We start from the raw sequence: 15,044 nt of genomic DNA, 5'->3' as shown, positions 1-15,044 counted from the left end.
CCTGCTTCCCCAAGGTCAAGGTCAGGGTGTAGGTGGGATGCTTCCCCTTATTTTGGAACAAGCCCTCCTCCCACATGCAGTCCTTGGACCCATGGGAGACAAGTGCCCAGTCTGGCACATCAGAACATCCCAGCCCTGTCTACAGGGGTGGTTCAGGGATGAACACGTGACCTGTCAGCTAAAGACATTCCGTTCCTGGGCTTTCCCTAGGGCTATGGAGGGAAAAGCTGGGAATTTCGACATGGCGCTGCTGGTGGACATGCGTGCCTCCTCCAGGAAGGGTCAGACTGTGCATGAAGCCACCGCAGAAGGAAGCATAGCTGAAAGACAGGCAGTGCCTCCTCACGCAATGTGGCCATTTTCCGCTGTGTGCACTGGGCCTGGCCCCCAGTAGGCTCGACAGGTGTTTGATGATATATTATGTCACCTGGGCACCTCTTCATTCTGAATGAACAGGCATTCCCAGGCGCAGGCATTGCAATTCGAGCTGGGTCTGCTGGAAAACCCCAAGTCAAGCAGGCTGAGTCTCCAGCCAGAGGAAAGTGCCTCTTCTGCATCACATGGAAAACTGTGTGGCTCCCCTGGGAGCTGATGGGGGCTGACGAGGCCCACTGAGCGGAAAGTGGAAACTCTGGGTGGGAGAGACCCCTGGGAACCCCTGGGGTAGTCAGCTACCCCAGCTGGCAGGACAACCTGACTCGGCCACTGGTCAGAAGCTGCCCTGGACAGTGGCATGGCTCTGGTCTGAGGACCCCTGCCAAGCTACTGTGGCACCTGGCTCTCCATGCTCCTTCTCTCTGCTCTGTCCGCACGAGCCCACATGTCTGCCCCTCCACTGGCTAGCTCTGTGGTCCTGAGCAAATCACTAAGACCTCAAACCTCCATGTCCCTCTGTGGAAATGGGGATTGAATGGCTCTCTTGAATCGGGGCCATTCCTCTCTCCATGACAGGTCCCACCAGCAAGGAGACAGGTGGCAAGGCAGGAGGTGGCCAGAGTCCAGGATGGCTATCATGTTTCAGTCCTACTGGGCTGCTGGACGCCTGGGGATTCCTTTAGCGATTCTTTCACAACCCCGGGAACTGGGTGCCACCACCACCTGGTGACTGAGGAAACTGGAGTTCAGAGAACTTAATTAATGAGTTGAAGGTCATGGCCAACGGGTGGTGCCAGGATTTGAATCGGATCCATGCCTCTAGACCCTTGCTGGATCAGCGTGCCCCTCTTTCCCAAAGACACGGGCCAGACATTAGGTGGAGTTGCCTCTTGTCCAAAGTGCAGAAAAATGCACAAAAGCAGAAGCATCCACTGTTAACATTTTGGTGTGTTCCCTTCCAGTTTTTCTCCTGTGCACTGTCACTTCAAATTATCTCCTGCCTCATTATAAAACTACACGAAGAGCATTTAAATGGCTTCATCATCTTTGACTACGTAGGAATAACACAGTTTACTGAGCCATATTCCAATTGCTGAAAATTTACATTATTCCTAATGCTTATTATAAACAACCCTTCAGTGAACATCTTTATGCACCACTATCTGCATAGCTGGTCACTTCACTTGTATAAATTCCCCAGAAGGGAATTACTGACTTAAAGGGTGTAAACATTTTTTAGATTCTTGCTCTAACTTCGAACTGCTTTCCAGGAAGCCTGTGCCAATCTGCTCAGTGATTCCACTTGGGCAGCAGGATGAGACAGAGGCAGTGGATCCGCGGTGAGCGAGGGCTGGCGTGTGCCATCAGGACCAAGAGGAGAACATGGCCCAGAATTTGGGGCCTCACCGGTATGTGGCTGCTCTGGAGGGCAGTGGATAGATGTGGTTGGGCCTGAGGTCAAGCTAGAACTGAGGGAGTGTCCTGACTCCTCGGCTTGCCCATTAAGACGGACCCCCTAAGAGGAAGGAGTTTAGAGTTGAGGAGAGAGCTGAGGCTGGGACTGGGTGGAACATCCATTCAATACCAGGGGTTCGATGCCAGGTGCTGGCAGGGCTGAGTGAGCACAATGGGGGCTCTGCTCCCATTGAAACCCAGACTGCAGCGCACACTCTGGGTATGGACAGAAGGAAGCTGCGGAGCTTGGAGGGGCAGCCACCCCAGGGGATGCTCAGCCCCGGGGATTGGGAGCGTAGAGGAGGAAGCTGCTGTGCTCTGGCTGCTTCCTTGAAGGGGAGCAGAGCTGTGTGACTGGCTCTGGGGACCAAAAGAAGCCTGATGGAGAGCTCTTTCTACCCCCTGCCCAGTGGATGTGGATGGGAGCCCCTTCCAATCTGCTGCCACCAGCACCTCCTCTGGCAATGCTTCCCTGAAGCTGCTGGGGGCTGGGAGAGGTGGAGCACAGATCCCCATCCCCAGTGCTCTATGGGGTGGAGCTGGAGGTGGGCTGCGTCACGGGCATGTGACAGCAGAGCCAGCAGAGCTAGAGCTCCAGGGGCCATGTGGACAGAGGTGCTAAGAGAGGATGAGAGAGAGCTGGCACGATGGAGAATGTGCCAGCTTGCCGAAGACCGGCCCCTGTAGCTAGCGAAAGTCGATGGGCAAGGACTGGCCACAAAGTCCTGAAAAGGCTGGATGGCAGCAGTTGCAGGCTGAGAGGCAGCTCCCTGTGGGGTGTGGGTAAGTTGGTCTGGTTCACCTCCCGGCCTACTGCCTGCAGTCGACTAACTCAGGCAAGTCTCTTTGCCTCTCTGCTGCTTCCCATCTGATAACAGGGCCCTCGAGGACAGTGTGGGGCAAGACAAGAGAATTCCTGCAAAGACTCAGCTCAGCACTGGGGATCATCATCATTATCATTATTTCAGCAGCATGACTTACTGAGGCCCCACCACCCACTGGGCTCAGCGACCCACCCCCATTTTGGATGGCTATCAGTTACTCAAGATCCCTGGGTCAAATTCCTGGGGCTTTAGGAGAGACGAAAACGTGGAAAATGACCTGTGTTTTCTTCTGCCTGTCTCCATATTTCGTGATCCATGCAGGTCTCTAGGACCACTTGGCCCTTCTCTTTGCAGATCAACTTCAATCCTGCTCTGAGACACTAAAAGAGGGCTCACTCAGTGGGTCTCAGGTGGTGGACACTGGCATCATCTCTTGCGAGCAACCAGAGGAAGTCACACCCCGTCTACTTCTACCGAGTGCTGAAGAGGCTGAGAATGAAGGGCAGGCTGTGACCAAGGATGACAGTCAGGGTGAACGCAGTGCTCCAGCTCCCGAATTTACCGCAACTCCTGCAGAGGTCGAAGGCTGGTCTGAAGGTGTGCAGGTGCCCTCTGTGCCCACCTAGCAGTTCCCCACTGAGACCGATCTGCACCCCCATGGCTCAGGCCACTGAATGGGTAGGAATGAGCACTGAGTGGTCTTAGCTGTTCTTCTTCAGACTTTCAACCAGAAAAGTTTAAAAGTTGTTTCTAAAAGTTGTGCCCATTAAAACAAAATTCCTGGGGCCAGGAACTGAGTGGTGCAGTCTGGGAGTGGTCCCTGAGGGGACCCTGAGTGTTGATAGCATCCCCCACACCTGGCAGCAGGCTCACTTCAACAGGGTGATGGGTAGAGGATTTCAAACATCTGCACATTCCAGGACATCTGAGGGCTAAAGCCGCATTCTCTGGACTGAACCAGCTAGGATATGAACCTAGCATCTGGTGCGAGCCTAACTGTGTAAAATTAAAAGGTAACTTGTTGCATAGGAAAGAAAAGGTTTGAATCATTTTTTGGAATTATTATGATTTTTTATAAATTTATTTATTTAATTAATTTATTTTTTGGCTGCGTTGTGTCTTCGTTGCTGCTCACGGGCTTTCTCTAGTTGCGGCGAGTGGGGGCTACTCTTCGTTGCGGTACGCAGGCTTCTCATTGCGGTGGCTTCTCTTGTTGCAGAGCATGGGCTCTAGGCATGTGGGCTTCAGTAGTTATGTCACATGGGCTCCGTAGTTGTGTCTCATGGGCTCTAGAGTGCAGTCTCAGTAGTTGTGGCGCATGGGCTTCGTTACTCCACGGCATGTGGGATCTTCCTGGACCAGGGCTCGAAACCATGTCCCCTGCATTGGCAGGAGGATTCTTAACCACTGCGCCACCAGGCAAGTCCCCATTATTTGGTTATCTGATGCAAGCCTGCTGAGCTTCTCCTGAGTGGACAGCTGCACATGGAAAGACATGTGCCTGCCACGGGAGGTGCCATGGGATCACACTTGGGTAACAATTTTAAAAAGTTTTTATTTCTACTTTTTCTATCTTAAATTTCTTTAATGAGTACTTGCTCCTAAAAAATCAATATGGCCACAAAAAGAAGTGAAGTACTGATACATGCTCTAATGTGGACTAAGTGAAACATTATGCTGAATGAAAGAAGCCAGTCACAAAGGACTGTTGTATGATTCCATTTATATGTGATGTTAGGAATAAGCAAATCTATAGAGTTGGAAAGTAGATCACTGCTAGCCTGGGGCTGAGAGAGGGGTAATGTGGAGTGACTGATAATGGGCATGGGTTTCTTTTGGGGGTGATAAAAATGTTCTGGAATTAGACAGTGGTGTTGGTCACACAACTCTGTGAATATACTAAAAACCACTGAATTGTACACTCTGAAAGACTGAATTTTATGGTATCTAAATTATATCCCAATGAAGCTGTTATTTAAAAAATCAACACGTTTTCAAATTTTTACAGAGAACAGAGTAAAAGAAATCATCTTTTTATACATCATCTTATTATAAGAGAGGAAAAAAACTGTGTTATAGAACTTCTTGGCCCCCACTGGATGGGGAGACTTCCTCAAGGGGCCAGAGCCCCAGGGGCCCCATTATTTGCCCAGCCAGTTGCAGGAGCTTCCAGGGCCTAGGAACCCAAGCTTGCGAGGTCCATATACCCCCACTCCATCTGTCTGCCCCAGCACCCTTCCTTCCGTTCCCTGAGAAGCCTACCCTGCCCCCATCACCCCAGGACACTCCTGCTGCCCCCATCACCCCCGGATACCCCTGTTGCCCCCAACTCTGCTCTCCTGGCACAGTCCCCCCATTTGCCCCTGTCCCCTTATGGGACCTGGGTTCTCCACTGTTTCACCTGCCCTGGGGTGGGCCACATAGTCGTCAAGTGAGGAGCCACCTCCCCATGTAGTAGCCTGTGGAGGGCACTCAGGGAGGTGGCCCGGCTGCACTGGGTCTGACCACTAGACTGACCCCTGAGCCCACTCAAAGGCAGACCCATCCTCAAAAGTACCTCTTGACTGGGGCTCCCTGGGGGCAAGGCCAGACCCTGATCTTCCTACCAGTGGGCTTTGCTGGGGACTGACTGGAGCAGAGGCAGAGGGTAGGCCCTGTCTCCTTTCCTCCCTGCCTCTGTAAGCATTTGTTGAACACCAGCTGTGCACTGACCATTATGTCCATCTCATGGATGAGCAAACTGTGACCTAACTGCTTAGCTGTGTTCTCATGGGTCATGGGTCAGCATAGAGAGTGAGCTCCCTGTCATGAGAGGTATGCAAACAGGGCTGCCCAAAACTACCTCTAAGGGCTCAGAGAGCACATAGCGCTGAGTCAAGTACAGGTCCTCTCCAGTCCCCCAGCACCTAGGTTGCTGCTGCAATGTGTGGGGATACTGCTGCCGTATTATGTACATCTGCCAGCTGTGGGTGGGCAGCAGTCTGCCGGCAATGACGTGAATTGCCAGACATCTCCATTACCAGGCAGGCATGATACCCACATGTCACCAGCATGTCCCAGGGAGCACGGAGGAAGCCAGACCGGCTTGCATGCGTCTGTCTGGAACATGCTTAGCTCCATCCCTTCTCAGTTTTCCCTTTGATAGGCCTAGGCACGTCATCATGGACAGGCTTGAAACGGATAGGCTTGCAACTCAGGGTGTCTTCCTGGACTGACCGAGTCTTGGAACTGGCAGCCTTTCCAGGTGGACAAACTAGGATGGCCAAGCCAGGTTTGCAGGGGGGATAACAGACCATCCGCGGCCAGCAGCCGCGTGGGGCATTCCAAAGATCCTCAGGCGCCAGCAGTAACATCCGGAGGGGGAGCATAAAGGCCGCAGTGGGCCTGCGCGGCCCCGGGGGCTGGCCCGCAGGTGGCCTCGCGCGCGCCCGAGGACAGGTGGGCGTGCCAGGCCCCGCCCCGCCGCGCCGGCCGGGGGCGGGCAGCCGAATGCCCCGCCCTCCTCGCGCGCAGGGTCTGAGCCGGTGCGGGAGCGCAGCCGCGCGGAGCTGAAGCGGCATTCGGGAGTGCTGCCCCGCCGCGGGCCGGCTGGAGGAAGTAGCGCCGCGACCCGGCGCCAAGGGTGACCCGGGTCTGGAGCGCAGACCCCGGCCCTGAGAGCGACCCCGGACCGAGCGCAGACCCCAGCCCCGAGCGCAGATCCCGGCCCTGAGCGCGGCCTCGCCCGCCCGGGCCGCCGGGCCGCGGGCATGGACGGCGCCCGTTCGCCCTGTGAGTGCCGAGCCCGCCGCCTTTGTGTGCGCGCTGCGCCGCCGCATCCCCCTCCCCGCGCGCCCCTCCTGCGCCCCAGGCAGCGTCCTTTGTGGAGCCGCCGCCGGGCCAGTACCTCCTTCTTCCCCAACCTCCTTCACCCCTCCGCTGCCCAGGGCACGGCATCCCCACTTCCCCAGCCCGGGCCTCCCGGCCCCGTTTTAACCACCCCCACCTCCCAGGGGCATCCCAGTAGGCCCCCTTCCCCGGGGCTGGGCAGGGCACAGGTGCCCCTCTCCCCGGCCTTCCGGCCCCCTCTGCAGCCTCCCTCGTGTCCCCCGGGACAGCCCAGCAGGGCTCCTCTCTGGCCCAGGCCTGAGCCGGGAACGGCTCCCTCCCACCCAGCCCGGCCTCCTGATCCGGTCTGCAGAACCCCCACCCCACCCCCCGCCCCAGGCACAGCCCGGTAGGCCCCTCCGCGGCCGGGGCGGGCAGGCCGCGGGCCCTGGGGCGGCACTGTCTCATCCCACGTCCCGGGCAGGTGCGGCGAGGCCCGCGCTCACACGGGCCTGTGTGTCCTTGCTCGCAGAGATGGACGACGATGGCGGCCGCCGAGACGCCCCCGGCGCACTGATGGAGGCCGGGCGCGGTGCGGGGCCCGCGGGCATGGCGGAGCCGGCGGCGGTGCCGCGGGCGCGGGCGGCGCGGCCCGGGCCCCAGCGCTTCCTGCGACGCAGCGTGGTGGATTCTGACCAGGAGGAGCCGCCGGGCCTGGAGGGGGCCGAGTCGCCGGGCGCGCAGCCTCCGCAGCCGCTGCAGCAAAGGGTGCTGCTACTCTGCAAGACGCGCCGCCTCATCGCCGAGCGCGCCCGCGGTCGCCCCGCCGTCCCCGCGCCTGCCGCGCCGCTGGGCGACCTTGCCGACCCCGGTCTTGAGCCCGCGGGCGCTCAGGAGCCTGGCCCGGACCCCGCGCCCTCGCCCGCGCCTGCCCCCGAGGGCGGCCCCCGCGAGGAGGAGGCGGCGGCGGCCGCGAGGAAGGAGGACGTGGGGGCTCTCGAGGCGAGGCCAGAGTTCGGGCGCGCACGCCGGGAGGAGCCCGAGGAGGAGGACGACGACGAGGACGATCTCAAGGCTGTGGCCACCTCCCTGGACGGCCGCTTCCTCAAGTTCGAAATTGAGCTTGGCCGCGGTTCCTTCAAGACGGTCTACAAGGGTCTGGACACGGAGACCTGGGTGGAGGTAGCCTGGTGCGAGCTGCAGGTGAGGGGCGAGATGGCCGTAGGTGGGTGGTGGGCGAGTGCGTTCTGGCATCGGGCCATGCCTGGCCTTAGCCACCCCTGGCAGCGGCCATCTGTGTGTCACCCTCTGGGTGGGTGGTTGGTTGTGCTGGCGGTCTGTGTGGTGACGGTTGGGTGATGGAGGTCGGACCTCGCAGTGTGTGGTGTCTAAGTGTGGCACGATGTGGGCCCATGATGGAGACTGGGCACTTGGAGGGCGTGTCTTTCAGTGCTGATCACTGCCGCTCCTTCTTCTGGGCTGTACTGACCCAGGCTGTCTGGATCGTCCGTGTCTGTGCAGAAGCAGTGTGGGGGCTGTAGGGCCCTGTGTCCAGGTGGTCACAGGTTGGTTTGGGGGACTCTCAGCTGCTCTTAAATGAGCACCTTACTGCGTCTTGCAGAGTGTAGATGCCCCAGTTGGGGATGTCTGAGGGGCTTTTCACCTGGGGTCTGTTTACGGTGAGGGATGGTGGGCCCTGGGGCCTCTGGGGCAAAGCCTGGAAGTGTTGTTGTCACTGTGTCCTGTTAGTTCACAAAATGGATATGTGAGAAGTCTTAAAACCCAGTCATGTAAAATACGGGTGGCGTTTGGTATTGTTTTGTTTTGTTTTGGTTTTTGTGGATGCAAAGGCTCTGAACTTGCATTTTTCATAACCTTGCCCTCATGTTGGCTATATCAGCCCCAGCCCTGGAAGATTATATAAACGGTAACTCAGGCTGTCCTGGGCCGGCCGTGGAAGCTGGGGCAGCGCCTGTCGCAGTGGGTGTTTATTGACCCTCCCTTGTTTGGGGGAACAGCTGTCAGGCATGGGGCTGGACTCTGCGAGAGCTGGCCATGCAGATGTAAGCCTACCCCAGCGCCCTGGAAAGTTAGCTGGGCCTACCAGTCCTGATGCAGGCCGCCTGCCACACTGCAGGCAGCCTGCCTTTTTGGCTCAGAAGTGGGATTTGGTTGCTTTGTCCTCTGGGCCCCTGCAGGGTGGCCTGTGTGTGTGTGTGTGTATATGTGAGCTGGCTAATTTGTCCAGTGTCCACCGGTCCTCAGCCTTGCTTCTGAGACAAAGAGCTTTAGAGACCACCCCTCCTCACAGCTCCTTGGTTCTCTTGTGGAAATAGGGACTTTTCACGGTGGAGCCAGGGGTGGCCTATTGAGTCCCTCACGAGGGACTGAGAACTCTCCTCCCTCACGGTTGCAGGTTCTGGGACCTGCTGAGGGGTGGCCTCAGTGGTCTGTGGTCTGGGGCCCTATGGATGGTTTGCTGGGATGGCATAGGAGTGAGCTGGGCATCACTGCTGTGTGTGAACGCACAGGGGAGAGAGGACCCGGAGAGGGAGAAGAGGATTCCTGATTCTAGAGTGTGGCTGTGTGCCTTCCCTCCCCACCTTCTCGCTCTTGCTAAGTGACCTGGTGTGGAACTCCAAGCACCCACTGGTGCTCTGCTGCGGAATGCCTCTGCGGGTGGAGGACAGGAGTGGGGGTGCTGCAGCAGGCAGGAGCTGAGTTAGACCTCAGCAGCAGAGCCCAGCTGATCTGGTTGAGGCATTGCAGGCACATGTGACCCTCGGAGGAGGTTGTTAATTCCCATTCCCTTTAAGGCAAGGCAAGCTGTTTTGCCTCTGGGTCCCTAAGCAGAGCGGCACCAGCGTGGACCCTGGCTGCTGTCCAGGGGGCTTTTACTCCTGTACTCTGGGTGGGAGTAGGAAAGTGGGAGATGGCTGCTAATCTGTCTGGTTTTGTTTCTCATACAGTAGTTACTGGGGGCCCCATGCCAGCCGGGAAGCTGTTCCTGTATCTCCCCCAACAAGAGGGCTGATACGCAGCATTTAGGGTCAGCTGCCTTCTGCTGGGTGGGTCTGAGAGGGTTTTACACCAGAGGGGGCTGGGAACCAACTTAGGACAGCAGCTGAGAGCCTGCTGTGTGTGCACTCTCCTTTTCACCAAACAGGAGGCTGTTGTTTCCCCCATTTTATTGTTGAGAGCCCACCAAGGTCGCCTGTGAGGATACAGATGGTAGAGGGGGATTGCAGCATCATGGGAAGAGGCCACCTGGCATGGCCGTCCTTAGGAGAGGAGATAAGCGTGGAGGGCAGGGCACCAGGTTAGTCCTCTCAGACCACCAAGCACCAGGGAGGGCGACAGGTGGCATGCTGGCTTTGCGCCTGGGGAGGGGGTTTCCGAGTGCACAGGGTGGAGACGTTCATCCTCCACCCAGCCCCCAGAATTCCCAAGCATCAGGGCTCCCACTGGAGGGTGGGTTGCCAGGAGCATTGCCTTCAGTACGGGGAGCTTTGCAGTATTCCTCCTGCCCTCCAACCCTCCCTTCCCCAACCCCCATAAGCTCCTCAGCTGGCATCTTTGGAATGCCCTGGAAATCAACCCTCAAAAGTCTGTTTCCTCCTCTCAACCTTGGGACCATAGGGGATGTTGGGCACCTGCCTGCCTCCCCCAGAACTGAGACAGTGTCACCCGCTTGCTTTTTCCAGGGTTCCCTGCCAAGGGGAGGAAAGGCCGCATTTTTGGACCTAATAAGTCTGGCTTGGAGGATGTAAGATCCCCATGACTTCCAGTTTCCTTCTATAATTTAGTGTCGAAAGAGCTTTGCAGAAAGCGCAATATGCGTTCATATCACAGTGAAGGGCAGCGAGGTGTTTTCACCTCCTGAATTCTCCAGACGTTTGAAGCTGACGTTGATTTTTTGGGGGAAGCCATTTTAAAATATTACCTCCCCTTCTGTCTTCTTTTGAATGAATGTTCATTTCTGGCACCAGGACACATTATAATAGCAACAGGGAAAGTACAAAATGCACCCAGAACCACTGCCTTTACTCTGGCTCACATTTCCCACGTCCCTGTGGCCAGCTATGGCCCCTCACAGACCCCATCCTGTCAGACAGTGCACGGGATAGCTGGAGGCTTCTGGTTGACTCTGGGTTGCCTGGGGTGGGGGTAGGTGTGGACCACTGACATGGTCTCAGGTGACTCAGGCACCCTCTCTCACCCGCTGATGCCTCTGAGCCATGGGTGGGGCCTCTGAGCAGAGAAAATGCGGCCAACCCAGATCCCAGCCAGTGTCCAGAAGCCTCGTTGGAGGCGGCCTGTTGGCCTTTCCTGGACCACCTGCTTAAATGTCTTCTTCGAGAACTTGAAGAGAACCTTGGTTTTCAGCCCCCTTGGTAAGTGCCACCCCCTCCCGTCAGCAGGCCCCTGTCTCCAAGTGTCCTCTGTGCTGCCTCCTCCTCACAGAAGGCTGCTGTGAGCTGCGGTTACAGGGTTGGGCACGGCCTCTTGGGGGATTCCACCATCAACTCATGTTTCCCTCGCTTGTGTCCTGGCCTGTGCCCAGTGTGGGAGTCATTTAGCCTCATGGAGGTATCAGTCCTTGACCCTCTGCCTGGAGTACTTGCAGGGGCTTTGAGGGCCATGAGAGTCCTGAAGAGGTACCATGGGGCCTGAGCCCCCATCAGCCAGGGACAGGTGTCTGGACCCCTCAGGTGTCATCATGAAGCTGTCCTCTTGCTGCTCTGCACTGCCCAGAGGTCGCTGGGCTCCCGTGGGGTGGTGATGGCCTGGACTCCAGGCCGGGGAGAGGCTGTGGATGTGGGGACCACAGGATCTGCTGATGTCTCCTTCGTGTGGCCATGGAGGACTCGTTTGTTCCCAACTCACCCACCCCAACCAGACCTCCGTGTCACCTTCCTGCGCCCTGGCAGCGGATAATGCCTGTAGGGGCCTGTCGTGTGCAGCCGTGCTGAGCGTGCCGGTCCCCTTGCTGTCCTCAGAGGGTGGCCAGGTCTGCCTGCTATCGGTGTGGTCTGGCACCTCTCCCATGTCTGTGGGTGCCCCACCTGTACTGGGCGCTGAGCTCACACACCTGACCACGCAGGTGCACCATCGCCTTTCATAGACCAGGCACGTGCCTGTGGTGCTGGGCAGCCGCAGGCCCGGGGTTGAGAGGTCTCCCCTGTGGCCTCATGTGGGAGGGTCAGGTGTTGCTTTCAGAGGAGCCACAAGCAGCCCAATCTGGCTGACATGCGGAGATGAGGGGATGTGCGGAGGAGATGGTGCTCACTTGCTGGAGCAGGATGCTTAGAGAGGGCTCAACTCAATTTGGCTGGCGGTCACCCTGCTTTTATATTTTTATTTAAAAAAAATCTTCTTAGGGCGCAATTTTGTTGGAAGAGGTGTAATTTGAAAGCAGTTGGGTGTCAACACTGAACTTGCTTTCCCAAATGATGTTTCATGTGTCATCTTGACCACAGTTATGGTTTGGTTGGTGAGAAAGTTTGGTGCCAACTTCCTGAGAGGCCGGTGAAATGCACTGGGGAGGGGCCCATCAGTGCAGAAGGGTGGGCATCCGGAACCCAGAGGCCCCTCCCCTATCCCCAAGCTTTGTTGGGGAGGTGAGTGTGGTCAGCAATGATGAACAAGCAGCCCGAGCTGTGGGTCACCACCGTGGGCACATTGGGCATTGCAGCTCATTCCCTGTTGGAAGCAGGTGCTCCTGTGGCCGAGTGTGTGCCTTTCAGGGTATCCTCAGGGCCCTGGCGTGTGAGGGTACCAGGCTGAGCGTTTCAGGCCTGAATTGCCCAGTGACTTGGACCCCAGAGGGAGGCTCCCCAGACTGTCTAACTTGGGTGGAGGGCTAGTGGGCATCTCCCCACCTCTCGTGCCATTTCCAGGTGGTGACTGGGTAACTCTGAGGTGGGTGAAGCTTTGCTGGTGGACTGTTAGCTGGAACATTATAGTGGCAAGGGAAAGAATTGATAAGAGGAGGGTAGAGAGTGGACGTTCCCTAGGCTTCCCAATGCTGGGTCTCGTGTCCGGGCTCAGCAGCGCAGGCTGGTGTGGTTTATTGGCTCAGCAGGCATTTTTTGAGCATGTGTCCTGGTTCCAGCCCTGGTGTACCACAGTCAGCAGGAGAGTCATGGTGGGAGAGGCAGGTTCTCACAGAGGAGGGGTGTTTGCAAGAAGCCTGCAGGAAGCAAGGGAGTCAGTCTGTGGAGAGACTGTCCTGCGGTCCTGGGCTGGCTGGACTTGTTGAGTGCCTGCCACTCACCTTCCAGAATGGCTGACTCTAGCAGCCCTCTGCCTGGCTGTAGGCATCTCCTGGGGCCAGTAGCTTGGGCTGGCGTCAGGCCGGAGCTGGATGGTGCCGAAGGTGAGAACACACAGCTGTAGGTCACCACTTCGTTGGAGAGGAACTTGACTCCGTCCTGCAGGGGTTCAGGCCACAGGCCCGGGTCTCCTGTGTGGTCTGCCTTGGCTGAACGGTGCCGGCATCTGCCTGAGGCGGGGGGAGGGGTGCTTGGGAGCCTCGCCGCCAGGCAGGGCACACTGTGCAGTGCGTACAGACACTCGGGGTGTCCTGCTGCATTTGGGCCCCAGCCCCACAGCTCCCAGCGGGGAGGCCGTAGAGAGGGCACCTGCCTTTCTGGACCCCGGTTTACCCATTTGTGCGATGGGGATGGTGCTAGCCAACCCTCACAGGGCCATGGGGACTGTGGCGAAGCACATTCAGCACCGAGTATGCAGCACTGCTGAGAGCGGGCGCTCAGAATTAAGCCTCTTCTCACCCTGCAGATAAACAGTTTAAGAAGCTGAGATTGAGGTGGAGAGCACGCTGAACCTGGAGGAGCAGGGAGGCCTGCCTGAGGCTGGAGGTGGGCCCCTGGGGTGGCCCAGGGGCCTCCAGGTGCAGGCAGGCTGAGGGCCTGTGCCCCCGAGCACCTGGCTGCTGAGCTGCAGATAAGGAAAGGGTGTGAATGAAGCAGGTGGAATCTCTAAGAAGCAGATTAGGATCTGCTTCTGGCCAGGAGCTGTGTTTTGGGTGGAGAGGCCCCCTGGTGAGGATGCAGAAGCCCAGCCTGTCTGAGGTTGGCAACCTGAGTCAGCTGTAGGTTTCCCCGCTTCAAGTATTTTTCATATCCGGTTCTGTTCCTGAGAGACTTGAATTCTAAGATTTCCTGGAATACTTGATCATTACCTCCAATTTATGTCAGTGTTCTTTAAATAAATGTTAAAGTTTTGGAAAAGAATAAAAGAAGAATGATCAAGGCAGTGTGGTATAGAGAAATAGATCAATGAAACAGAATAGAGAGCCCAGAAACAGATATACATAAATATATGACCTGACCTTTGACAAAGGAGCAAAGGCAACACAATGGAGAAAGGTGGTCATTTCAACAGATGGTACTGGAACAACTGTACATCCACATGCAAAAAAATGAATCTGGACACAGACCTTATACCTTTCACAAAAGTTAACTCAAAATGGATCATAGGCCTAAATGTAAAATGCAAGACTGTAAATTTCCTGGAAGATAACATAGGAGAAAATGTAGGTGACCTTGGTTTTGGCAGTTACTTTTTAGATACAACACCACAGATGTGATCTATGAAAGAAAAACTTTCTAAGTTCAGCTTCATTAAAATGAAAAACTTCTGTTCTGCAAAGGCCTATAAGCAAATGAGAAGACAAGATGCAGACTGGGAGGAAATCTTTGTCAAACGCATATCTCATAAAGGGCTGTTACCCAGAATATACCAAGAACTCTTAAAACTTAACAATAAGAAACCAGACAACCAGATTAAAAAATAGGCCAAGACCTTTTCTGTGGGTCACGGAAGGGGAACACAGAACCATGGTCCCCTCCTTGCCTCTGACCTTGGCTTCTTGAACAGAGGAAAGCTCGGGGAGCGGGCGGGGGTGGGGGTGGGGGGAAGTGGGCTAAAGACCTTAACAAACATCTCATCAAAGAAGATATACAGATGGCAAATAAGCATATGAACAGACACTCCACATCGTGTTTCACTGGGGAAATGCAAATTAAAACAATAAGATATCACTACACACCTATTAGAATGGCCAAAATTCAGAACACTGGCATCACCAAATGCTGACAAGTATGTGGAGCAACAGGAACTCTCATTCATTAGTTGTGGGAACGCAAAATGGTACAGCCACTTTGGAAGACAGTATGACGACATCTTACAAAACTTTACATACTCTTACCATATCATTCAGCAATCATGCTCCTTGGTATTTACTCAAATAAGTTGAAGATTTATGTCCGCACAAAAACCTGCACACAGATGTTTATGGCAGCTTTATTCATAATTGCCAAAACTTGGAAGCAACCAAGATATCCTTCAGTAGTTGAACAGATAAACTGTAGTACATCCAGACAGTGGAATATTATTCAGTGCTAAAAAGAAATGAACTTTCAAACAATGTAAAGATATGGAAGAACCTTAAATGCACATTAGTAAGTGAAAGACGCCAATTTGAAAAGACTGCATACTGTATGATTCCAACTATATGACATTCTGGAAAAGGCAAAACTGTGGAGACAGTTAAAAGAT

At 55.7% G+C, this 15,044-nt stretch overlaps 1 protein-coding gene across 1 annotated transcript in view; it reads left to right on the top strand.

Annotated features, from left to right (window-relative positions):
- The first annotated feature begins 241 nt into the window (after positions 1 to 241).
- Positions 242 to 15,044, top strand: part of LOC132367776 (NUT family member 2G-like) — an 88,850-nt gene continuing 74,047 nt past the window's right edge. Inside the window, exons 1-7 of the mRNA XM_059926363.1 lie at positions 242 to 281; positions 3,009 to 3,251; positions 6,168 to 6,276; positions 6,335 to 6,532; positions 6,728 to 6,870; positions 6,994 to 7,488; positions 7,584 to 7,664. Of these exons, the coding sequence (XP_059782346.1) occupies positions 242 to 281; positions 3,009 to 3,251; positions 6,168 to 6,276; positions 6,335 to 6,532; positions 6,728 to 6,870; positions 6,994 to 7,488; positions 7,584 to 7,664 (1,309 nt within the window). The remainder of the gene's footprint in view (positions 282 to 3,008; positions 3,252 to 6,167; positions 6,277 to 6,334; positions 6,533 to 6,727; positions 6,871 to 6,993; positions 7,489 to 7,583; positions 7,665 to 15,044) is intronic.

The sequence above is a fragment of the Balaenoptera ricei genome, chromosome 6 (genome assembly GCF_028023285.1).
Source record: "Balaenoptera ricei isolate mBalRic1 chromosome 6, mBalRic1.hap2, whole genome shotgun sequence".
Classification (NCBI taxonomy): Eukaryota; Metazoa; Chordata; class Mammalia; order Artiodactyla; family Balaenopteridae; genus Balaenoptera; species Balaenoptera ricei.
This window is presented reverse-complemented; position numbering and strand designations above follow the sequence as displayed.